At 56.4% G+C, this 24,455-nt stretch overlaps 9 protein-coding genes across 9 annotated transcripts; 4 read left to right on the plus strand and 5 right to left on the minus strand.

Annotated features, from left to right (window-relative positions):
• Positions 1-46: 46 nt before the first annotated feature.
• On the minus strand, positions 47-965 carry B0I36DRAFT_240298 (class II aldolase/adducin N-terminal; the record flags this gene model as incomplete). Its single annotated transcript, XM_046149750.1, has 3 exons — positions 47-130; positions 191-707; positions 772-965. 3 exons carry the CDS (start codon positions 963-965, stop codon positions 47-49), a joined length of 795 nt encoding a protein of 264 aa, XP_046014626.1.
• A 774-nt stretch (positions 966-1,739) lies between these two features.
• Positions 1,740-3,613, plus strand: B0I36DRAFT_284643 (Aldehyde/histidinol dehydrogenase; the record flags this gene model as incomplete). Its single annotated transcript, XM_046151571.1, has 5 exons — positions 1,740-1,908; positions 1,990-2,359; positions 2,428-3,062; positions 3,140-3,401; positions 3,490-3,613. Exons 1-5 carry the CDS (start codon positions 1,800-1,802, stop codon positions 3,611-3,613), a joined length of 1,500 nt encoding a protein of 499 aa, XP_046014627.1. The 5' UTR covers positions 1,740-1,799.
• A 312-nt stretch (positions 3,614-3,925) lies between these two features.
• On the minus strand, positions 3,926-5,365 carry B0I36DRAFT_346453 (chaperonin 10-like protein; the record flags this gene model as incomplete). Its single annotated transcript, XM_046156463.1, has 3 exons — positions 3,926-4,584; positions 4,672-5,114; positions 5,205-5,365. The coding sequence occupies 3 exons, from the start codon at positions 5,363-5,365 to the stop codon at positions 3,926-3,928; spliced, it is 1,263 nt and encodes a 420-aa protein (XP_046014628.1).
• Positions 5,366-6,138: 773 nt separating this feature from the next.
• B0I36DRAFT_238872 (uncharacterized protein) lies at positions 6,139-8,117 on the minus strand (the record flags this gene model as incomplete). Its single annotated transcript, XM_046149650.1, has 2 exons — positions 6,139-7,719; positions 7,788-8,117. 2 exons carry the CDS (start codon positions 8,115-8,117, stop codon positions 6,139-6,141), a joined length of 1,911 nt encoding a protein of 636 aa, XP_046014629.1.
• Positions 8,118-8,816: 699 nt separating this feature from the next.
• B0I36DRAFT_239837 (vitamin H transporter) lies at positions 8,817-10,181 on the plus strand (the record flags this gene model as incomplete). Its single annotated transcript, XM_046149719.1, has 1 exon — positions 8,817-10,181. The coding sequence occupies one exon, from the start codon at positions 8,817-8,819 to the stop codon at positions 10,179-10,181; it is 1,365 nt and encodes a 454-aa protein (XP_046014630.1).
• A 1,266-nt stretch (positions 10,182-11,447) lies between these two features.
• On the plus strand, positions 11,448-13,183 carry B0I36DRAFT_404992 (xenobiotic compound monooxygenase, DszA family; the record flags this gene model as incomplete). The annotated part of the gene is given in 4 exon segments (XM_046161782.1): positions 11,448-11,531; positions 11,621-11,813; positions 11,830-12,118; positions 12,205-13,183. The coding sequence occupies 4 exon segments, from the start codon at positions 11,448-11,450 to the stop codon at positions 13,145-13,147; spliced, it is 1,509 nt and encodes a 502-aa protein (XP_046014631.1). The 3' UTR covers positions 13,148-13,183.
• A 37-nt stretch (positions 13,184-13,220) lies between these two features.
• On the minus strand, positions 13,221-15,257 carry B0I36DRAFT_238610 (flavin-containing amine oxidoreductase-domain containing protein; the record flags this gene model as incomplete). The annotated part of the gene is made up of 1 exon (XM_046149627.1): positions 13,221-15,257. One exon carries the CDS (start codon positions 15,255-15,257, stop codon positions 13,221-13,223), a length of 2,037 nt encoding a protein of 678 aa, XP_046014632.1.
• Positions 15,258-17,059: 1,802 nt separating this feature from the next.
• B0I36DRAFT_81937 (acyl-CoA N-acyltransferase) lies at positions 17,060-18,068 on the minus strand. The gene has a single exon (XM_046163394.1). It carries the CDS (start codon positions 17,853-17,855, stop codon positions 17,166-17,168), a length of 690 nt encoding a protein of 229 aa, XP_046014633.1. The 5' UTR covers positions 17,856-18,068; the 3' UTR covers positions 17,060-17,165.
• A 1,539-nt stretch (positions 18,069-19,607) lies between these two features.
• B0I36DRAFT_372513 (uncharacterized protein) lies at positions 19,608-24,121 on the plus strand (the record flags this gene model as incomplete). Its single annotated transcript, XM_046160124.1, has 3 exons — positions 19,608-21,119; positions 21,162-22,409; positions 23,042-24,121. 3 exons carry the CDS (start codon positions 19,608-19,610, stop codon positions 24,119-24,121), a joined length of 3,840 nt encoding a protein of 1,279 aa, XP_046014634.1.
• Between the last annotated feature and the right edge of the window lie 334 nt (positions 24,122-24,455).

Consider the following 24,455-nt stretch of genomic DNA (forward strand, 5'->3'; position numbering starts at 1 on the left):
GACTGTTGATTACTGTCTAGGGTATTCTTATGCGGGGGGCCTTTTCTCATAATTCTCCTTTGCTCAACTCCCCCTTCGACTTCCATATTTCGTACTCGAAATCAGGTTGAAATTCTGTGTACAGCGTTTCCTGGATAATCAATTAGTTTTATGGTCTCTTCCCGTACTTCCATGCTGGGTGGTAACTCACTGGATCGGCATTGATTCTCGCTGTGAACTCGGCAGCCTCGTTACTGATGATCTTCTTTTCTAAGCCCGCGGCTTCGACCATCAGCTGCACTTCGCAGGTGCGTTCAAGTGCAGTGAACAGGTATGCTGCTTCATCGACAGTGCCGCCAGTGGTTAGAAGGCCGTGGTTCTGCAGGAAGATGACTCGGCCAGTCTTTCCGAGCGCCTCAACAAGCCTCTGACCTTCCTCCTCGCCTATAACGACGCCTCCAAAATCATTATAGACTGCCTGAGTGCCGTAGAACAAGCACGAATCCTGGTTGATAATGTCCACTGGCTTGCCGAATGCCGACCATGCCTTACCCGCGACCGAGTGCATGTGGCAAGCGGCATGGACGTCAGGTCTGGCCCGGTGGATGGCACTGTGAATGACGAAGCCAGCAGCGTTGATAGCGACTTTGTTGCCTCCAATGACCTGGCCCTGCTCATTGATGTGCACCATGTCGCTGGCCTTCAACATGCCAAAGTGCTTGCCCAGCCTTGCCAGTATCAATCATTAGCGACATCTCGCTGTCTACATTCTCGAGGGAATCTTGTACTCACGGGTTGATCCAGAAGGTGTTGGGATCGACCGGGTCTCGAACGGAGATATGACCACTGGTTCCCTCGGTGAAGCCCTTGCGGGCGAACACCCTGAAGGCACCAGCCATGTGCTCCAGCTGCCATTGTCGCTTCTTGTACAAGTCTGTGATCTTTGGGATGCCTGGGAACTCGTATCCACCGGTTGCTAAAAGCATAGTAGCACTGCTTGTCGCGGTGACCTGCGACTCAGGCTCTTTCGAGGCAGCACCATTATCAGAGGGGTTCTGGAGCCGGACTGGCGCCGGCGCTTGGCTGCCGTCGAGCTGGTGCTCAGCAGTCTGCACAATCGTAGTTGACATTGCGATCCGAAGTCGTTTCAAGATTGTGAACATCAGATACGGAGCAGGCTTGTCTCGCGAGACTTGAAGTGCCGGGTATTGAACAAATGGTTGCCTTATCACTGATCGGACAGCCTGTTGTCTGTGGCAATTCAATTTGGCAATCGTGAGAATGCTCGCATGCAGGAACTACCCACCTCTTCCGGCGATCATCCTACCCATGATCGTCCATGTCCTGACGGCTGGACTCGTCATTTCCCATTGTAGAAAGAGATGCCGAGACGATGCACGCGAGGCCGGACTTCCGCTCACTCTGCCTATCTTTCGTTGCCGGGCAAATGCCTGCGACCTGGCCTATCTCTGGCCCACTGATAACACCGCGGCCGGTCGTACGCCGAAGTGGAGCTGACCTCCAATCCCCAACCATTCGAAAAAGGTAATTTCACACGAGGCGCCAACTTCCAAATCCAGGTACGGACAAAGCCCCACACTGGGCTAAACGAGTGGCTGCCAGGAGGTGTCCCTAGCATTTGCATTGCAAACCCAGTATTCCGAGGTCGGGAGAATGTATTGATAGCTGGGAAAGGGCGCATCGTGATACTCGATATAGAATGCACGTATGAATGATCTGCTCTTCCGATCGGAGAAAGACAGTAATATCGTACGGTACACTGAAGCCGCCAGAAGTCGCTCTCACCGCAGCATTCAACCATGCCATCCGCAATTCCGCACCTAAAAGATGCTTCTTTGCTCGTAGGCAATAACTACATCAACGGGCAGTGGATTGCTTCTGTGTCCAGCAAGACTTTCGACGTCTATGGTCAGTTCAATGATGTCCCTCTCTGCCTGCCCTGTCCTCCATGGATCAATGATGAGCGACTAACCAAAGTGGCATGGTTAGATCCCTCGAGTGGCGCTCGCATAGGTTCCTGTCCTGAATCTGTTCCTGAAGATGCTCAGCAGGCCATCAATGCCGCGGCCGCCGCTCTCCCGAGCTGGCGAGCACAGACAGGAAGGCAGCGCGGCAGGATTCTAAGACGCTGGTACGAGTTGGTCCTGGAAAACAAGGACGATCTCGCAACGCTGATCACCTGGGAGAACGGCAAGTCTCGGGCGGATGCAGCCGGTGAGGTTCTATTTGCTGCGAGTTTTCTTGAATGGTTCGCGGAGGAAGCCCCCAGAATCTATGGCGATGTCATCTCACACAGCAATCCGGATTTCCGGGTCAGTACCCTCAAGGAGCCGATCGGGGTTTGTGGTCTTATCACGCCGTAAGCCTATGACATCTCTCCGTCGCAAGTATTTGTTCATCAATTGCTGATATTGTGATGCTTTCCAGTTGGAACTTCCCAGCCGCCATGGTCACCCGCAAGCTCGGCCCGGCCCTGGCTGCTGGCTGCACCTCGGTAGTCAAGACAGCCGGCGAAACGCCGTTCACAGCGAACGCTCTCTTTATTCTTGGGGAGCGAGCGGGCATCCCCAGAGGCGTCGTCAACTCGGTGACCGCCCTTGAGAACACACCGGCCATCGGACAGGTATTGTGTGCATCAGATGTGGTCCGAAAGATTTCCTTCACGGGTTCCACTCGAGTCGGCAAGATCCTCATGGGGCAATCCAGCGATACCCTCAAGAAGCTCAGCCTCGAACTCGGTGGCAACGCGCCCTTTATTGTTTTCGACGATGCCGATCTTGACGTTGCTGTCGAGGCTGCCGTGACGAGCAAGTTCAAATCATCGGGTCAGACCTGCGTCTGCTCCAATCGCATCTATGTGCAAAAGGGGGTCTACGCAGACTTCATGCTCAGATTCAAGGAGGCTGTAGCCCGCTTCAGAGTCGGGTCAGGCTTCGACGCGGCCACAACACATGGCCCTCTCATCTCCGCAGCTGCTGTCGATCGGCTGGACGAGCTAGTCAAGGACGCAACATTGTCGGGTGCAAAGGTCGAGACTGGCGGCTTCCCGCTCAAGGATTTGGGTACGTTATATTCAGTTGTGCAGCCTCATATCATTGCCACACGACATGTGCGCACGAATAATAACACGAAACCACAGGACCTCACTTCTTCGCGCCGACCATCTTAAGCAACGTGACAGCCGATATGCGCCTTGTCAAAGAAGAGATATTTGGCCCTCTAGCCCCAGTATTTAGTTTTGAGGACGAAGAGACGGTGATCGAAATCGCCAACAAGTGCGACGTTGGCCTAGCGTCGTACATCTTCACACGGGACTTGAACCGAGCGACCCGAATCACAGAGCAGCTCCAGTTTGGTATGGTTGCTATCAACAGTGGTGTAGTGTCTGATGCAGCGGCCCCGTAAGTGTTTGTCCCATCAAGTAACGGCTTGAAAGACGCTGGCATATGCGCAGTTCCGATTGAAACTAACAACTGGGACGTTAACTAGCTTCGGAGGTGTAAAGCATTCCGGAATGGGCCGTGAGGGCAGTAAGTACGGGATTGAGGATTATTTGCAGGTTAAAACGGTAGTCCTCGGAAATGTGAATATCGGACGTCGTGCTTTGCTATAATGAATTATTAATAAAGACAGATATTTCGTTTCACTGTAATCGGCACGAAGTCCTTGAAGGCGAGATAGGCTGAGACACAGATCACCTGGCGGGAATACAGTTATGATGACGTTGATCTTTGTCTCTTGAGGTCTTCCTTCGGAATTGCTTGTTTGACAGGGCTCAAGCTTCCTTTTGGACCTGTCAACTCGATCTAACAGAGCCGGGGAAGATGGGCTAAGGGCCCGTACTGGGACACTAGTGCTACTGAAGATAGTCTTGAAGGAAGCCAAGTAGCCCATCTATGTTGTGACCGATTTTCATATCCATTGCTCACGCGGCGAACTCGACTACAGCTCGACCACCGCTAACCACGCCGCTCCTCATGCGATCCAGTCCAACATTTACACCCTCGAGGCCGTGGTCAACGGACAGAATATCCGGGCATTTAATTGATTCATTGCTAAGCAGCTTATGGAGCCACGTAGTTAGGGGTCGCCCGACTTCAGGGACCTCGTGGAACAGCTTGATCGGCACGGAATGTAAGGAGACACCGGATGGAAGTCCTGTTTTGGGGACTCCAGCCAATCCAATCACGTGTGATTGCACCGTCACCGGCCGACTCGGAGGCGTTCGAGGCGGAGTTGCCGGATTCCAAGACAGCAATTCCTTATCTTTCGGCGCTGTGTCGCGAACGAAAGGATGGACTTTGATTTCAGAGGTTGCGTTGCGCGCTGGATCCAGGGCGGCGATAAGGGCAGTGGTAGAATCGTGCCCATGTGTATCCAACGCAAACCGGACTCTGCGCCCGAGCGTGCCTTGGATGACCTCAATCGCTCGGGCGGGATCATGACTATCGACCAGCAGGTCGGGCTGCAGGACTGCGTCTGTTGCGATTCTCAAACCGTGCTTGGCTTGGTTGAACACGAGGACGACGCGTAGCCCAGCAAGTCGCGCGAGTTGGGCAGCGAGGTTGGCAGTGACAGAAGATCCTTTTCTCGAATTCGCAGGTCAGCACATACACGCCGGTAATGAGAGGTCGAGCTAAAGCACAGCTGCGCTCGGGTTTCGTAGCTTACCACCCCAGATGACGATCCAATCGCCTGCAACTGCTCTCTCGGAAACTTCTACGCCATAGAGACACTCGTGTAGTATGTCTGGAGCAAACCGCTGAGCGTCTAGACTACGCACGAGCCTTAAAAGATCCGGCCCATCGTGGACATTGCTGAAGTCAAGGCCCAGGGAAACTCCGAGCGCAAGGGCGGCGGCAACGAATCCTACTCCCACACATGCGCCCTGCCGCGGATCAACGTTCTCTGGTAATCTGAGTGTGTTGAAGTCTGAGGCAATTACGTATTGCTGGAAGCTTGCCTTCCGAAGATCTCTATAGTCGGTAGAGATGACGACCACCCGATCTCCGACACTGAAGTACTCCGATGCCTCGTCGGATGTTTGTACGACTTGGCCGACTAGCTCCCTCCCGGCGATATAAGGTAGGACTGGCAGAGCAAAGTTGAAGTCTCTGTGAGACGCGTGGAAGGCGTGGTCAGCATGGACATGTATGCTCTGGTCTCGATCTAGTGGCTTTCCTTATCGGTGCAGGACCACGTACGGTGCTTTCCAGTCGAGGGGATTCAAGCCAACAACTTGGGTCTGGATGAGGACTTCTCCTTCTCCTGGCTTCGGAACAGGATGTTCTCGAGTGATTTTGTATTTTTGTTTCGGAGCATTGAGCAAGAGAGCTGATTGTAAGATAGGTACCGGAGAGGACATTGTGTAGCTTTGCTCTAGTGCCGTACAACGTGTGATGGCTAGCAGAGGGATTGCAATTCTGGGTAATTCTGGGCATGGCGAACTCTCCGAGGAGCATGCTCTTGAAGTCTAGGCCTGCCTAGGCCCGAGCGACTGGGGTCATGACTCCTCGGCGATCTTGGTTCATCTTATCAAGCCAATCGTGTCGTAATTGGTGTCTATTCGTCGGCTCTTGCCCGAATTTTGACGGGGCATGGCCACCAAGCCGCCGCATATCGGACAGCTGGACTCGGCCTAGACATGACATGACATGATATGAGAAACTCCTGAACTTTCTGAGCGGGGTCGGGGCGTGGCGCTGCTGCACCGTAATCGCGTGCTGATGCACTGAGATGGCGCATGCCGCAAGCGTGTGGGGGGTCAGCCATGCAGATCACAAGTGCGCACACAAACAAGGCCAGTAATCATGTCATTCAGTCATTGAGCTCGGCGGACGAGTAACCGTATCTTTCGTCTCTTGATTGGTAGTGGCTGCACCGCTTGGAGAAGAAGGGAAAACCATGGTAAGAGACAACGGTGGAGTTGCGAGCAGACCTTTGAGTGGCACGTTGCCCAGGAATGGGACTTCACGGCCAAGATCACTAGCTGGCAATTGCATGCCAGTAAGCCGATCGATGATTCTGGGTCGCCAAAGGGTTGCATGGCAGTCTAACCAATATCTTCTCGTATTCCAGAAAGTTACGGAGCTTCACGCTTAACAGCTACACGGCCTCTGTGAGATCAGCCTTCTATGCTCACGGAATGCTCCACCAGCTTTCGTGGAGATCTCTCAAGTCGACTTGCTCTGGCAACTTCAAGTAGGCGGTCATGTCGACGTCCGGGTCAACCTCCTTTCTCGTGCTGCCATTGCCGAAATACCAAACAAACCTATTGTTCACCAAACCATCTCTTTGAGAGTCTCGCACCTCAAGGTATTCGTACTCCCAATCCTCCCACCTCGGTTCCCTAAGAATAGACGCCAAATGGGCTGCACTGCCTGGCCAAAGACCATATACCCGACCCCCAGGCTGGCCGCCGTTGTACCACGAGCTGCAGTTCTCCGAGAGTACAGTCGTGTTGAAGAACGCGTCGCTCCACCGAACAAAATCATCAGCCGCCTCGCGGCTGGGCTGGATTGTTCTGATCCCTTCGCGAGAGATCTTTCGAAGCAGTTTGGCATAGAAGGTGGCGTGGATCTCGGCAGCGAATGGCACAGTCCCAGATCGCCCCGAGCCGTTGGGGCCGAGCAAGAAACCAAGATTGGGAAATCCAGGGGTTCCCAGCCCGAGATATGTGTAAGGAAACCCGTAACCATCAACTGAACCTTGGCCTTTGGGCCTCCACATGTCCCCGAGCTCTATACCATTAAGCCCTCGGATCTTGAAGAGCGGAACCTGGCCGTGTCCCCCCGTGGCACAGAAGATCGCATCTACCTCTCGGTGCTTGCCGTCGACGGTTTGAATTCCTGTTGGCGTAAATCTTTCTATGTGCGTATTGATGTATTCGACGTGGTCCTCCGCAAGGGCCTCGAGGTAACCTGGACCAGGGGTCAAGCGGCGACAGTGTGGCGAAAAGGTTGGCGTGAGTTTTTCGATGAGATCGGGCTTCTTGACTAGCTTGGTGCGTAGATTATCCGCATACTCGTCCTGTGCTGAAGTATTGTCCTGGTGGTTTTTTAGCCAACCATGTATGCGCCTCCAGTACTTTTCCGTCTGTAACTTGCGGAAGGCCAGGTATTCTTGAGGGTCATCAAAGGTTGCCTTGACCTTCGGATCAATAGGGATGGCCTCAATAGATGTTTCGTCCCCAGAAAACGAGGCTGCGATCCAGGTCGGGTTCCTCGCATAGTGGTCAAGACGCGCAACCCTCTTCTGCAAGTTCGACACGAGCTGGATCCCACTCGCACCATTGCCAATGATGGCGACGCGTTTACCTGTGGGATCAACACTGGGGTCCCAATTTTGTGCATGTCTGAGGTGGCCTTGATACTCGTCACGGCCTGGGTAATCGGGCAGCTTCCAGGCATTGAAACGGCCGATTGCTGTCAAGACGAAATCGAATCTCTCAGTAAACCGTTGCTTCGCTTTGAGATTTTCAATGTCGATCACCCACTTCCCTGTCCCCTGGTCCCATTGCAGCTCCTTGACTTCGTGGGACGATTTCAGGTATTCGTAGACATTGTGCTTGCGTGCAACAGACTGCCAATAGTCGCGAATCTCGGCGCCCTGTGCAAACTTCTCCGACCACTGTGGATTTCCTTCAACACTCGACTGGTAGACGTGCGCCGGCACATCACACCTTACTCCTGGATACACGTTCTCGAACCAGACTCCCCCCTATATCGCGACTTGGTCAACAGGGAACGAGCCATATATGCACCAAGCAATATTCAAGAGCCACCTACCACATCCGCATTTTTCTCAAAGATTGTCAGTTTGATGCCCGGGACCTTGGCGGGGAGCAGGACTCCGGCTGTGATGCCAGCTAAGCCAGCCCCGATAACAGCAACTTTGAGCTCGCGGGGCTCGTCCAGATGGCGATCTAGCACCGCAAAGTCCGGCACTGGGTAGGAAGCTGGGCTGTGGTATTTGGGACTTCCCGCGCCTTGGCTGACAATGACAGGAGTGGTGGTTACAGCCGCTGTCTCCTTGCCTGGCTCGTGCCTGATGCCCGCGGCGGTGTTGTCTCCAATCACAAGGCGTGAGCCGGGCAAGCCATCGCTGTTGATTGCCATTGCCAAAGTTTGTTAATAAAATTTTGCTTGATTTAGTGTCAAAGGGGCTTTGGATCAGGGAACAAGCCGATGAATACATCCGCGTGGATGAACCAACTCAGTAGCTTGCACTGTGATCGCCAAATACTTGTAATCCCTAATTAACATGGGTCAATGCAGATGCTCTTGGGGCCCATGCACGCGTGGGGTTCCGTTGGCGCTCCCGTCCGGGGCCCCTTCCGGTGTCCATGCATCAGGCTTCCTCGCATCATCTCACGTGATTAAGACGCATTCCTGTAGTCGGGCCCCTACAGAATTCTCAACTGCACGTAATTTTCAGGCTGGCCACCGTCCTACCTCGCTGGCTTCCTAAATTGGTGCTACTGATTGTCCCACCATCCCTGAATATCGCACAATATGTGGCGGCCACGTGCTTTCCTCAACGGCACAAAGCTGAAGAGCGATGTCGGTGATTGCCATGCAAAAAGCTGCCATGGAGAAAAGATCTGCAAGGGTGTTCTAGAACCGTGCCGTGATTTGCCCGAATTGCAGATAAGAACCTCTTGTCGTGGTGAAGTGGTGTGTGATGATGTAGCATCACAAGCACGCCTCATTCCTCCAACACAGGGCTCTTCTTTTCCAGTTGGGGAACGTGCCGAACACTGCATCGTCCTTAGTACACATTCCACCACTATCTTCTTTCAATAAGCACTGAGCACCATGGGGTCTTCTGCTCCCAGTAGTAGGAAGTGGTATAGTCTCCGTTGGTACTCCGACGAGCTCGACACCGCCGCCGACAGAAAGCTCATCAACAAACTCGATCTCCTCATCGTACCCTATGCCGTCTTGTCATACTGGGTGAAGTACCTCGACCAATCTAACCTCAACAATGCCTATGTCGCCGGGCTCAAAGATGAGCTGGGCTTCAAGGGTAACGAGTTGGTCCAGCTGCAGACGTTCTACATTGTCGGCGCGGTGACGGGGCAGATCCCCTTCCTTTTCCTCTTCACACACGTACCTATGTATTGGACGATTCCGTTTCTAGACATTGCTTGGGGAGTGTTTACGCTCCTCCAGTACCGAGTAACTTCCTTTGCTGAATTGGCAGCCTATCGGTTCTTGGTCGGCTGGTTCGAAGCGGCATTCTTCCCCGCCATGCACTACATTTTCGGATCGTGGTACAGAGGAGACGAAATCGGTCGGCGTGGAGGCATCTTTTACATTGGTCTCTCCCTTGGTACCCTCACGGCTGGTCTTATTCAAGCTGCCGCGTCGGCCAGCCTGGAAGGGGTCAAGGGTCTCTCCGGATGGCGGTGGATGTACATCATCTGCGCCCTCATCACCATCCCTGTCGGTATCTTGGGCTATTTCGTCATTCCCGGCACACCTGACCAGCCGAATCGACGGGTTCTCAAACAGGCCGACATTGACGGCTCAATTGATCGTCTGAAAAGGGCTGGCCATGTTTCCCATGGCAGGTTCAAGGTTGGCAACCTGCGCAAGATCCTCACTAGCCCACACTTTTGGGTCATCATTACAGTCGACGTGTTGTTCTGGAACGCGGGAGACCACACGAGCGCCGGAACCTTTTTGCTCTGGATCAAGAGTCTCGGTCGTTATAGCACATCCCGTGTGAACGAGCTGGGCACTATTGCTCCTGCATTGGGAATATTCTACACTATCTTCATTTGCTTTGCGTCAGACCTACTTCTCGGTCCTGCGTGGGCCATTACGCTATCATCGGCGTGGAACGCCTTGGGTCTGCTGCTTTTAACCGTTTGGAATATTCCCGAGCCAGGACTCTGGTTCGCCTTCTCGACAATTTATGCCTCTGTCGCACTCTCAAGTGTGTTCCACGGCTGGGTCAACACCCTGCTAAGAGCTTCTCCAGAGGAGCGGGCGTTCACACTGGTTCTCATCAACGCCGTATCGCAATCTTCGACAGCCTGGATACCGCTGTTGGTCTTTCCAACTGTGGAGGCACCACGGTACCCCAAGGGTTTCGCTTTCTGTCTGGGGTGTGCGATCGCGCTCATTGTGGCGACACATGGGCTGAGGCTGTATTTCAAACGCAAAGAAACGTAAGTCTCCGTCGAGTATGGAGTACCTGTCTACAGGGCGCGTATCATGCTAATCACTAATCTTCCCGAGCAGAGTCGAGCGATCCACTGTCGTGGAAGAATACCATCGCGATGAGGAGGGTACTGGTTCGGATGTCAACAACGTGGAAACTGGTCCCACAAAGATCTGAAACCTGAGGACCATAGTCAATCTGGGCGTGTCGGACTTTGGAAGAAGTGGCTGGACACACAATGTCGGGAGAACGTGATATCCAAGTGCTCGCTCAGAAGCAGGACAAAAAGCACATGTGTCCTGGATATATAACAGACTGGGTTACATTGAGTTACACCAATAGGGATTCAACCACCCGCAACATGCATCGCGCGCAAATCATTTCAGAGACCATCATGTGTCTATCAGTCATCCTTGTGAGAACCGTGCAAAAGTTATTGACGCGATACTTGGGTTATCTTGTCCAATGTGAGACTCGCATGCCATCAAGCATCTTATGGCAGTGGCAGCTGAGTGCCAGGAACTTGCATTCTCAAATCTGGACAGTAGCCAGTTTCACTGTCCCTGGTTCCCTTTCCCTACCAGAGCTGATGGCCGGGAACAGAACGCCCCGGAACACACCTGTCAAAACACGGTGAATACTTGTTTTTGCCTGACACATTATTATGACTCTCAGTCTACCGCGTTCGGCCATCGCTATCGGAGAATTGGAGACTTTCTTGGAGATCATTTGGGGATCATTTGGAGAGTGTTGGCACACCATAGGGGGTGTTCCTCACGCCATCGCGCCATCGCACGACCCCACCTATCCCTTTCCTGATTCTGCTCACCTTGCAGCGGCAAGGTCCAACACAATGCAACGTCCGTGACAAGTGTTTGCAGCATCTTGATGATTGGATGGAGATTCGACGGAGCCGAAGCCACTATCCTCGGCCGGCATGAGGTGGAGACTGCCTGGTCGTATTCGAGACATGGTGATTGGGAGCGCGTCAGGCCCTAGGATGGTTGCGTTATCAATCACATAATCTGGGGTCGTGGTGACGAACCGCGCCGGTTGATGCAAGCTGCAGCCGGTCGCGGAGCACGCCGTCATGGCATCTCCTATAGCTCATGCAGCTCGCAATTGGTCCACCTTGACCTGACCAAAATATGCTTGGGTACTTTATGACGACCCGTCGATTGAGTTAAGCCAGCACAATCTTCTTGCTAGCTATCGCTAGTCACAAGACAAGATCAGTGGTGACAGTCCACTACACGCAACAGAAACCAGCGACCAAGATGGGTTCCACGGACAAGAAAAAGATCCTGCTCAATGCCTTTGACATGTCCACCATTGGGCATCTTTCTCCCGGGCAATGGAAGGTGAGTATCCTGTATGAGAAAAGGCTATTGTGCATGGGCATATGAATCTGACGTCTTTTCTTCCTTTTTTTTTTCCCTCGCTCCCGCAGAATCCAGTGGACAAGTCAACGACTAAACGCGACTTGACGTATTGGATCGAGCTGGCAAAATTGCTTGATAGGGGCGGTTTCAACGCCCTCTTCCTGGCCGACACATATGGCGGCTACGATACATACGAAGGTAGCTTGGACAACTGTATCAGGAGGGCCGCCCAGTGGCCAGTGACCGATCCTACTATTGTACGTAGCGCTTGTATGAGGATGGATGCGGCAAATCGATTCTTACGAACAATCTCCTCGGGCAATCTCTGCAATGGCAGCAGTAACCAAGAATCTGTCATTTGCAATCACCGCATCGACATCGTTTGAGCCTCCATTCCTTCTTGCCAAGCGTTTCTCGACCCTCGATCATTTCACGCAGGGTCGTTTTGGGTGGAACATTGTGACATCATGGAAGAAGGCGGCTTTCAAGGCCATTGGGCTCGAGACGCCCATTGAGCACGATGAGCGGTATCTGCAGGCCGACGAGTACCTTCGAGTTTTGTATAAGTGAGTCACCCTGCCCCTAAGGGCATCTATCACCAGGACACAACTGGTATCCAAGGAGACAACTAAGCACAAGGGCCAACATCTAGGCTATGGGAAGGCTCCTGGTCTGACAAGGCCATAATTGCGGACGCAGCCAACGATGCATACTTTGACCCAGACCAGATCCGCACAATCAAGCACTCGGGCACATACTTCAACATCGACACGAAGCATATTGTTGACCCCTCTAGGCAAAGGACACCCTTCCTGTTCCAGGCGGGCACCTCGCCTGCCGGGTCCGAATTCGCTTCGACACACGCCGAGGCCATCTTTGTGTCGTCGCACTCCGCGGCTCTTCTGAAACCCAAGATTGCCAAGATCCGCCAGCTCGCGGCCTCCAAGGGCCGCGACCCGCAGTCGATAAAGTTCTTTGCGACGTACACGCCCATCGTCGGCAGGACAGACGAGGAGGCCCAGGCCAAGCACGCAGAACTGCTCAAGCACGTGTCGACCATCGGAGGACTCGTGCTGGTCTCGGGCTGGACGGGCATCGACTTGTCCAAGATCCCGCTGGACAAGGAGCTCAGCGAGGCCGACTCGGTCGAGGCGAACAAGGTGCGCAGCGTGCTCGAGTCCTTTACAGCGACCAGTCCGGACGTGCCAAAGTGGACTCCGCGAGTCGTGGCGGAAAAGGCATCAATCGGTGGCTTGGGACACGTCGCCGTGGGCAGCCCCGCGACAGTCGCGGACGACATGGAGAAGTGGATCGAGGAGGGCGATCTTGACGGCTTCAATATTGCCTATGTGACCACTCCCGGCAGTTTCGAGGACGTCGTGGAGCTGCTCATCCCGGAGCTCAAGAGGCGAGGTATCTACAGGGAGGACCTCCCGGGCCCTGGTGAGGAGAATCTCACGGCAAGAGAGAGGGTTTATGGCAAGGGCCAGGCCAGGCTGCGAGACGATCATATTGGCTCGCAGTACAAGTATGACGTGTACAAAGAGGACTCAGGTAGCGATGCAGCCAGCGGAAGTGAAGCGCAAGCAGCCTGAAGCATCGTCTTCAGGCATGTAGATCATCGAGTTCCCTCTAATCTTTGCCTACTATATCCCGCTCCTCATCTGCTTAGACCTCGATCCATCTCGCCATCCACTTAGTGACAGCAGCTTTCGCCTCATCGACCAGGCCCAACTCCAACAGCAGCTGCACCGCGCCGCGTACACCGGACTCTAGTGCACTTGCGATCCAAGCATGCGTATAGCTAGTCTGCTCTCCCACGAAGATGATATTGTTGTACGTCTTGAAATACTCTGGCAAGTACAGCTGATGCTGCCCTATCTCGGGCTCTGCCCAGCTGCCACTCGCCAAGGGGTCCAAGAACCAGCACTTCCTGTTGTACTTGCCAGTGTACTCCCTGCTCGCCACGTCGCCGTGGATTTCCGCCATCGCGTCAACCATGTACTGCACATGCTCTTCCTCGCTGAAGGACAACCACCGCGTGGCCCAGTCCCCGCTCGCATAGCTCGCGAGGATGGTGGCCGGGCCGGTGCCGTTGATGTTGCCCGAGGGGTAGCACACGCTACCCACGCCGGGGATGTCCGTGGTCGTGGAACACCCGCCGATGATGGGGTTCTCGAGGTGCTCCCAGAACCGCGTGCGGTACTCGAGCGCGACCTTGCAAGCACCGCCCATCGGCAGGTTCTTGATCGCGCTGGTGATCGTCGAGGGAAGCCATTGTGGCAGCCGCCACTTGCGCACCTGCGAAAAGGGCATGGCGATGATGGCGTAGTCGAATTCCTCTGCCTTTTTGTTCTTCAGGGACAGCGAGACCTTCTGCTTGCACGAGTCGAAGGAGAAGCCGTCGACCCAGTTGCCCATCCGCGTGACGCCGTCGACCAGAGGATGGAAGGCAGCGGGCAAGCGGGACAGACCGCCGTCAATGGTGCGCCAGGCCGACGCGCTAAAGTAGACGTTGTCGTATATGGTCCCCCAGAAGGAGGAGCTGTCGCCACCGACGATGGCGGTCGAGTTGAGCGTGGCGTTGAGGTAGTTGACCATGTATCCGAATTCGGACCATGAATCCCCGCCCTTTCCACCGAGGCCTGCAGCGAGGAACTCGCTATGAGCCTTGTGCATGTTTGTGGCCACGGCAATCATGAGGTCTTCATCGCTGGTGATGGCGTCAATCTTTTCCTGGAGTGTTTGTGTGGCGGCATCAATGATCATAGGAGGGCCGCCAAGCGATGAATTGGCCTTGATCTGTGCCAGCGTCGGGGGCATGCCCGTGTCGGGCAGCTTGAAGCCGTTCTTGTATGACAGGCCATTGGGAGTAGATTGGATCCAGGGGATGAAGTCGACACTCCAGTTAGCTGCGTGGTTGTTCAGCTCATTCAGCTCGGCGGCGAGCTGGAAAACCAGCTGGTGGTCTGTGATATTGTAGGTCTGGTTCTTGATGGTGATTTCTTTGGGGAAACGCATGGGTCCCATCTCCTGGTACGAGTAGTCAAAGGGACCTCCGGTGAGATACTCGGTCCTGACGCGACCGCCGAGTCTCTGGCCAGCTTCGAGGATTGTCAGGTTCGTAAAGCCAGACTGGTGCAAGACGAGCCAGGTCATGAGACCGGACATCCCGGCTCCTGCAATGCCGACAGTCTTGCTCTTGGCCGCAGCGACGTCGACATCGGCGAGTGCTTTCGCCTCGAGCAGAGCCACACCATCAAACCAGGGGCCCCAAGTATCGAAACCATCCTCGCGGTTCATCTCAATACTGCTCGGCCCACTCCGCTTTCGTCTCTTGAGGTCCGACGTGAAGTGCTGTGGGCTGCTGCGGCCGACCAGCTTGTCAGTCGAGTCCCAGGCCGATATGCACCCTCCCGAGGAGACATCTTCAGGTGCAACCCAGACGAGTCGTGAGTCGACTCCCTTGCGGGGTCGCGCGGCTCTGGAGATGGTGTGGTGAGCATCTCGCTTGTCTAAGCTGGTGCATGCGCCGTAAGTATAGGTCACGGCTCCTTGGACCTCGCCACGGCGAGTTATGTGGACATTGGCAAGCCGAGAGTCAAGCTCGGATCGTGTCTCGAGCTCGACAGGTAGAGAAGATAGCGAGGCAGCCGAGACGGCGCTGCTCAGTAGCAGAGGCGCAAGAGGAATGGTGCACTTCATGGCAACGAGGATATCCAATAATGACAATAGCCTGCCGAGAGAAGTCTTCGGGAACTCGTCTTGGTGAAATTGATCATGTTGGCTATTTTATACATGAGCTGTAAATGTACTCTCGGTGCGCCTTATCTAGGGAATGAATGGCTCATGGCCATATTTTCCGACCAGGCATGGCTCACAATGGGGACCTACGCCCTGCATGTAACCTGCCAAATTGTCTGACTCGCTCTTCCGGCGTTCAAGACCCCAGATTATACCTGCAGGTGTTCCAAATGGCAGTCAAGACAAGGGCGCGGAGACTGACAAGTTTTGATAAGCCACAAAACGGCGGGGCGACCCGCTCTCGAGACCCGTGGCGTCGATAAGTTCAACGTCTGCGGTTGGACCCCAAAAGCTTAACCCCCAGGATGAAGCGCTCCGTAGAAGCTTTACCGGCGGTTCTGCCTGCCCGCAAGAGTGCTTATCAGTGAGCCGGTGTGGGGTTCAACATCTCCGTCGGCAGACTCCGACACCAGCACACCGTCGCACACTGTTCGCAAGTGGATCCGATGCAGCGGACGTCGGCCTGGACGATCTATCGTGTCGTGATAAGAGACGGTGCTGTGCTCGGTCAACATGTCATACATACGGCTAAACACTGCAGAGATAACAGATCCCATGCGACCCCACGCGCAATACTACTTAAGATGAATGCAGGCTCGGCTTCGTATCTTGGGACGAGTCAGGGTCAAGTTTGTTCCCGCATAAGTGCCCAGCGGCTCTATGGACGGAGTTAAGATCATACCATGGCTCGTTATCCAGGCCAACATTTGCCCAGCTACCTGACTATAAAGACTGGTCCAGTGCATGACTCTACGTGACTGAGGACTATGATGTAAGCGAGCTGGTGGGGGTTGCTCTGGACAGGCGAGATGCGGGGTTTTCCGGGTTGCTAAATCAGGCACGGGATTAAGCATCTCTGGAAGACCTGTCGTTTCCGAACAGCGATCCGGGGAGCTACCGTCCGTAGGAACGCTTGTGGTTCATGCCCTTGCGGTAAGTATATCCTGTCAGTTGGGCCAGTGTTGGTCGGACTTTGTCCAGCTCATATAGTGGGAACCACGATGCTAGCGGCAGGATTTCGTGGATAGCAAATCCAAGCTGAGCAATGTCGGTTCTCGAACCTGATCTTAAATAAGCTCCGGTGGTTGGGGAGGCCATTTGAACCCTACTTGTCTCGTCCTATCGGGTAAGCAAGCAGCCATGCTCTGCAGGGCACGACCTGCTTGAGTGGCATGTGTCAGCACGCAGCTTCAGACTACGGGAGTATCATGGATTGACGAGAGATAAGTTTGGAGGCTACGGTGTTTCTGAGCGTGCGATCTCACAGGGCAATGAAACGTTGGTCGGCATGCTCTGAGTGTGTGAGTTGGTGTAAGCCGGCCCCAGGGGTGATGTGAGGCGATTCGCATCGCCGCAGGGCAGCTACCACGGATGCCTGAGCTACCGAATGCGCCTGAAGAGACCCATGGCGATTCGGCATGGGCATGGTATACTAAAGCCTCCGAGGAGTATCGAGCAATATCTGCGGCCATGACAGGAGGTGAGCCAGTATGTGTGCAGATTCTGAGCTTGGCTGGATCCCAGCATGCTTGTTTGCGCCACAAGCTCTGGGGTTTGTGCCCGCGAAGGACCGCGAGGAACGTGGACATAGACAGCATGATTAAAAGGCCCAGGAGGATGCATTATCAGCTAACAAGAGCAACCGCATTCTGGGCAAGGGGCGAGTCTCGGCTAGAGACGGCCTCATCACGGGCCTGCGTTCTGTAGACTTCCCACCGATGGGCAGGAAAGCCTGCACATGTATAAGCGGCCTTTACGTTGTCGAGTCTCGGATGAGACGTTGCCACGAGCCTCGGCCGGGTTATCCTGTCACCCTTTAGACTGATTGCCATCGGCTGGATATTTGATCATGATTGGACAGCCGCACGGTATGGTTTCCCATTCGGACTCGATGCGGTCCACAGTCTTGAACCCCAGCTTTTCATACACTGGCGCGCCCAAGTCGCTTGCTTCGAGGTACGCAGGGATGCCGAGCTGTTGGCACCTGTCGAGTCCCCATTGCACGCACCTGGTTGCGATGCCCTGCCTCCGCCAGGCCGGCAGGACTGCCAGGTACATGAGTGTGCCGTGCGGACTGCTACCCATCCAGCGAACACGGCCCTCGAGGAAGGGCTGGAAGAAGTTTGTGATTTTGGCCCTTTCGTGGCCGCTGTTTACCCAGTCGCACGCAAGAAGGTAATGCGGAGCAGCTGAGTCCTGCGCTGTCCTCTGGCGGGGAAAGATGTACCACTGGGCGGTGCCCACGATGGTTTCGTCACCGGACTCTGGATCAGTATAGACGCACTTGATGGCGGCTGGCAGGGCGTGCTGCTGTCGATGCAGGCGGTCGGCGTGCCGATAGCGCTGGGCTGTGGCCTCGAGGTTGGAAGATGTGGGAGGGCCATTGATGGCTGTTTCGACGGGCATGTCGCTGAAGCACATGGCGACAATGGCGGCCAGTTGTGCAAAGTCGGCGTCTTGCGCCGGCTCGACACGGACGTGGCTGTGCACTTGGTGCATTGTGTGTGCGTGTCTGAATGTGTGTGCCTGTGTGTGTCGTGGTTGTTGCAATGAGTGGACGACTGCCCAGGTGGACTGAGTACCATAAGGTACTCTAAGTACGTAAGCACTTGATTACCATAATGGTAAGTACTTGCTTCCACATGGGGGCAGCTGCAAGCGAGACTGAGTCAAGTCATGGAAGATGAGGTGCCGCTCGGACGTGTCCCAGCTTCCACGTTGGTCAAGGAAGGTGCCGAGCTAGTCTAGCCTGCGTGGTCTAGTACCGGATGGGAAAATGTGGTTGAGCAGGACTGGCCTGGGATCCGCACAAGCTCCCACGGGCAGCTGGGCAGTCACGAGGGGCATGACGATTGTTCGGGACGGAGGACCCGCCCGGGCCTGCCCGCTGTCATTAGAGTTCCACTGCCGCCGCCGCCCTGCCCTGCCCTGCCCTGCCCACCCGCAGTGGGAGCAGCTCACAGGCACTTGCTCAGGTGCCTCATTGTCGACATCATCCAAGGGTCTTGCTTGCTGGCGTCGACGACATCTCGAGACAATTACTGCAGCCGACTCTCTGCGTAGCAGCCTCCAGCGCCTGCACGCCACGTCACTCGCTCACTCGCTCAATCAACGGTAGCTGTGGCCACGCACTCCCACCCACCACGCCGAGGGGCCAGGACAGGAGGACAGTAAGCAATCAATCTCGCGACACCAAACCCCCGGGCAGGACGAGGTGTAGACACACTCTCCCCTCCTCCCTGGCAATTTTTTTTCCGCCTGCTCCTGCCAGCACCCTCCTCGCTTCGTGCACGGCCGCGACCCCTGGCGACCCGCGCTCGTGGTTACGGCTGCCCGGCTGGCACGCTGCCCCACGTCGCTGCGCGATCTTCGCACCTCCCGGCAGTGCAGTGTACCCCTTGCTCCTGCATCCCGCCCTGACCTCCGTTTGCCCAAGTCCACCACCTCCCGTCCACCTCTGCTTGCTCGCGACAGAGCAAATCCTCGTCTCGACAACCCTCTCTGCCACCGGCGACGCGACCAGCACCAGCACCGGCACTGGCACCTCCGTCCTCCGCCTCAGTTTGCTCCCGCTCAGCAGCTCTCCCCACAGACAAGAGAGCCCGACCTTGACGTGCGTCCATCCCACCCTCATCATATCAACCGCCAGCCGCTTCCCTGAGCCCCCCTCCTCTCCCCCCCCTCTTCCTCCAGCGTAATCGTTTCCTGTGCCACTGCTGACTTCATGGCCTTCTGTGCAGCTTCTCCCGCCAGTTCCAAGTCTTGACGAGCCATAGACACAGATTCAGCCAAATAAGCCGCCCTCCCAGGTTCCATACCCGGGCCCTTGCCGACCCTTGAAACCCCTTGCTCTCCACAGAGCAAGAGAACCACCTCGACACCAGCGCTGAAACCGATTGCGCCACAACAACCGCTCGCCGGCATCTTCCACGATCGTCCACAGCTCAAACGTTTGCCTGACGCGCAGGACGCAGACCCTGCCCACGGCGCCGGGTCCAAGCAAGCCTTGGGGTCCAGGCCTGCCGTCCTGCCCCTCTCCGCCGGCCTGTGCCTCTTCATAGTCCCCTCCAACCACGTCGCTCGCAGTCCTGGGCATGGACAGCACTGTTCGCTACTGATTCTCCCGCAGAGCGCTCGAAGCGTGTGCAGAGCGGAGCGCAGTCCCATCACTGGACCAGTACATACGCGTTCCCCGTCGTGGACCCTCGACAAGCACATCCTCGAATCGTCCAGCCCGCCCAAATTGCCACCATGCGCCGCAGTCGCAGCCCGTCTTCGCCCTACCGGGCCCTCGCCCACCACCCCGTCAACGGCCAGGCTGGCGATGCCGCCTCCCTTATCCGCTCCTTCAATGTCGAGACCAATCCTGCCCGACCCGTGCGGCCGTCGCCCCTCACCGCATCTACGCTCCCCGATATGCCCCTCGACCTCCTCGACCGCATGCGCTCCTTTCCCCTCTTCATGTCCGCACCCGAGGAATTCCTTGTTGCCATCGGCAAGCACCTGCGGCCACAAGTCCACTCGGCACACGACCACGTGCTGACAGAAGGAGAGGCGGCCAAGGCCATGTACTGGCTGGTGCGAGGCGTCGTTGCCGTCACCTCGAGGGACGGAGAAGCCATCTATGCCGAGCTCAAGGCCGGCTCCTTCTTTGGCGAAATTGGCGTCCTCATGAACATGCCCCGGACCGCCACCATCATTGCTCGCTCCAAATGTCTCCTGCTCGTGCTCAAGAAGGAGGATCTCCAGGCCGAGCTCCCAGGGTTCCCCGACATGGAGAGGGCTATTCGTGAGGAGGCCAACGAGCGTCTGTCAATCCTTTACAAGAAGCGCCAGGAGAGCGGTCATGGCACCAAGGCGCTGAATTCGTCAGCCACCCCGAGGGAAGCTGTGCCGGGAGAGGTATCCACGGGCGATAGGGGAGTCATCAAGGAAGGTACAGTCGTCAACAATAAGAAGCGCAAGTCCCCTAGTCCTGGAATCATGGAAGACCCTTCGGCCGGGAGTGCCCTCGGCAGTGGTTTCGTCAACATTAGGCAGACTCTCAAGGAGCTCCCGCTCTTTTCGACGTTGCCGCCCGACATCCTGCACTTTCTGGGTATGAGTGCACAGCCAAAGACATATGCGCCCTTCAGCGACATAATACGCGAGGGCACCCCAGGCAACGAGATCTTTTTTGTGGTCAGGGGCGAGGCGGAGGTTATCCACAAAGAGTCGAAGGAGCCGGCACCGTCGAAGCCCAAGAGATCCTCTCTGATAAGACCCAGACTACGACAAGGACAATACTTTGGAGAGGTTGCAAGCTTGGGCTTGTCATTACGGCGGACTGCCACGGTCCGCGCCATCACCACCGTCGAATGCTTGATGATCACAGGCGATGCTTTAGACGAGCTGTGGAGACGCTGCCCGCCAGAGATCAGAGATCAGGTTGTGCGAACAGCCAAAACACGCATCAAGGTCAAAGAAGCAGGGGCAGACGTAGAGATGACGGACGCGAGCGAGACCAACAGGCACGTCGAGTCGGGGACGCCGACAACAATCACACCGCAGATGACCTTTACGACGCCCTCAAAACCTGCCTCCCCGGTGAAGGATGAGGCAGACCAGCTCAAGCCCAAAGACCCGGACCCATTCCTCAGTGTCGACATGGAGAATATGAGGAGCCGCCGACGAGGCTCAATAGCACCGCCAATCCCCAACAATAACAGTACTACCAATTCCACAGGAGCAGCAGAATCGTCGTCGAGCATATCATCCCCGAAAGTCTTGCGGCAACGGCCCCTCGATACTGCCCTGGCGGCAAAGTTCTCCGCCCCGTCGCCGTCCTCGCCGTCGGGCTTCTCTCCGAACGTTGAAGGTCCCACAAAGAAGGCGCGGATACTGTCGTCCCGCCCAAGTCCACTTCAGCAATGCCGCCTGTCCGACGACATCCTGGTGTCCATCTTCCAGCACCTCGAGATTGGCGAGCTGTTCAAGCTGCGCATCATCTCGAGCCAGTGGCGCGCGCTGCTGTCAACGTCGCCGAGGTTATGCACCGATGTCGATCTGTCGCAGTACAACCGCACCATCACGGACCACGTGCTCGCCGACATCCTGGCTCCATTCCTGGGCACGCGGCCGAGGAGGATGGACGTCAGCAACTGCTTCCACGTCACAGACGAAGGGTTCTCTGCTCTGTGGAAGACTTGTGGCAAGGACATCCAGGTGTGGAAGATGAAGTCTGTGTGGGACGTGTCGGCCAACCAGATTCTGGACATGAGCGACAACGCCAAGGGGCTGGAGGAAGTTGACTGGAGCAACTGCCGCAAGGTGGGCGACAACTTGCTTGCGCGGGTCGTGGGCTGGGTGGTGCCCGAGCACGCACCGCAGACGACCAAGCAGATAGTCATGTCGCACTCTGGCAAAGGTCGAGGCCAGAAGCAACAGATGCAGACGGTGACGCTGCCGCCGCCAGGGACGGTGATTGGATGCCCGAAGCTGCGGCGGCTCAACCTCTCGTACTGCAAGCACATTACGGACCGGTCGATGGCACACATGGCGGCGCACGCTTCGAACCGGCTCGAGTGGCTGTCACTGACGCGATGCACGTCAATATCCGACGCGGGGTTCCAAGCCTGGGCCCCGTTCCGGTTCACACGGCTGACGCACCTTTACCTGGCGGACTGTACCTACCTGTCGGACAATGCGATTGTGGCGCTGGTGAATGCGGCCAAGGCGCTGACGCACCTGGACCTGTCGTTCTGCTGCGCGCTCTCGGACACAGCTACCGAGGTGGTAGCTCTTGGGCTGCCGCAGCTGCGGGAGCTCAAGATGGCCTTCTGCGGCAGCGCGGTGAGCGACCAGAGCCTGGGCAGCATCTCGCTGCACCTCAACGAGCTGGAGCGGCTGAGCGTGCGCGGGTGCGTGCGCGTGACGGGCGCCGGGATGGAGCGCATCCTCGACGGGTGCACGCGGCTCGTCTGGGCCGACATCAGCCAGTGCCGCAACCTCGAGGGCTGGGTGCGCGCCGACGGCGTCCAGAAATGGGGCTACGACGAGAACGACGAGTCGAGCGTCGAGGCGGCCATGAAGAAGATGACGATGAAGCCGCCGCGGGGCACGCGCAACCGCAGGCCCCGGCGACCAGTGGCCTTTGCGGTTGAGAAGGGGCCCAACGGGCTCAGATGATGAGATGATGCATGGACACGGAGCATTCTAAACCCCCGGCGTTGTTATTATTGTGGTTCACAGGTGCGGTCTGATTTTCATTTGTCACATAGCTAGCTAGCCGGGACTTTGCATATCCTCTGTGCGCAATGGAAGCCATTACCAAGAGAGACAGGTAGCGTATGATGGTGAGGGAATATGAGAAGACGTCTGGAAGTGCTCCCGGAGTTAATCGGGGCAGCCGGACCTAGCCGGCCGAGGAGGTTTCTCGAATCTGCGACGGGCCAGCCGAGCGCGGGTGACTCAGCACCGGATCACTCGGTGGTCCAAGCTCCCTGCTGCTCCTGCACCCAGGTGCCTCAGGCCCTGGGTGTCTGCGCCCCGCCACTGTCAACTCTTCGTCATCACCAGCGCTTGCCTGCTCGTTGCATCCCGTCAGCGACCATCATAAAAATTTGCCGTCCCGCGCCATATATACACCACCTCCACCACCACCCTTCTCGCCATCGGTCATCTCGACATACATCCAAATCCCACAGGCACACACATCCCACACCATGTCGTTCACGATAACGCTGCGGCACGGCCCAGCCCGCCTGGCCACGAGGCTACCCCAGATCTCCAAGGCCACCTTCCAGTCCTCGTCGTCCACGATGCGCTCATCGCCGGTTGCAAGCTCGATCCGCGCCTTCTCCCAGCGCGCTGCCGGCAACAAGCCGTCGCCGGCCTTCTTCACCGCTCGCTCCTCGCCTGCGACATCGACCCTCCTCAAGGCTGGCGCCCGGCGGACGTACATGCAAGAGACGGCGGCCCGGACGGCCGACCAGGGCTCCACGATGCGGCGGCTGCTCACGGGCGGCGCCATCTTTGGTGGCACGCTCGTGGCCATCAACATGGTCTTCAACCGCGAGACCCGGGAGGATGGCGGCATGCCCTACTTTGAGCGCGAGTACCTCAACTCGACCTTCCTGCACACAGGCCTCGGCGTCGGCATCATCGGCCTGACTGCCCGCCAGATGGTCAACTCGGGCTTCGTCTACCGCCTCATGGTGACCAACCCCTGGGTCGTCGCCATCGGCGGCCTCGCCCTCAGCTTCGGCACCATGCTCGGCACCCGCGCCATCGACCCGGACAACTACGTGCCCAAGTACGCCCTCTGGACCGCATTCAACGCCACCCAGGCGGCCTTTGTCGCTCCCCTCGTCGCCTTTGCACCCGGTGCCCTCCTCGCCCGCGCCGGCCTCTACACCGTCGCCATGATGGGATCCATCGCCTTTGTCGGTGCCACCGCCAAGCAGGAGAAGTACCTCTACATCGGCGGCCCCTTGCTCGCGGGCGCGGCCATCGTCGCCGTCTCCGGCCTCGCTCCCCTGGTCATCCCCGCCACGGCTGCCCGCACGCTCGCCCTGACCGAGAGCCTGTGGCTGTACGGCGGCCTGGCCGTGTTTGGCGGCTTCACGCTCTACGACACCCAGAAGGTGCTGCACCACGCCCGCCTGGCCGAGGCCGGCGTCATCAAGAAGGACCCCGTCAACGAGAGCATCTCGCTCGAGCTCGACTTCCTCAACATCTTTATCCGCATGGTGCAGATCCTCATGATGCAGCAGCGGAGAAAGTAGGCGAGCCGGTCGTCTGAAAGTCAGTCGACTGCTCTCTCATTTGTCAATATTATTCTGTATTATTATGGTGTGCAAGAGAGTGTGGGTCTGCTCCGTCGTGAAAGGGGGACTTTGAAGAAGCCGGGAAAAGGCGTAGCGAAACACACTTGGAGGAGTTGTTGTTGTTGTTGGTTGTGAATTATTCCCCTCTCCTCATTGCGTTGGAGGAAGACCAAAGCCGAAATCAGGCAGTCTTTTAAAGACTCCAAAATACTTTTTTTTGTGCCCAGAATCAGCATGAAAACAAACAAAGTTACAATACAATATGAGCTTGTGCCCTGATCGACAGTGTGTT

This window comes from Microdochium trichocladiopsis, assembly GCF_020744255.1.
Source record: "Microdochium trichocladiopsis strain MPI-CAGE-CH-0230 chromosome Unknown B0I36scaffold_3, whole genome shotgun sequence".
Classification (NCBI taxonomy): Eukaryota; Fungi; Ascomycota; class Sordariomycetes; order Xylariales; family Microdochiaceae; genus Microdochium; species Microdochium trichocladiopsis.

Coding starts and splice junctions, on each gene's coding strand:
- B0I36DRAFT_81937 (XM_046163394.1), bottom strand. CDS start 17,855: ATGCACCAAGTGCACAGCCACGTCCGTGTCGAGCCGGCGCAAGACGCC.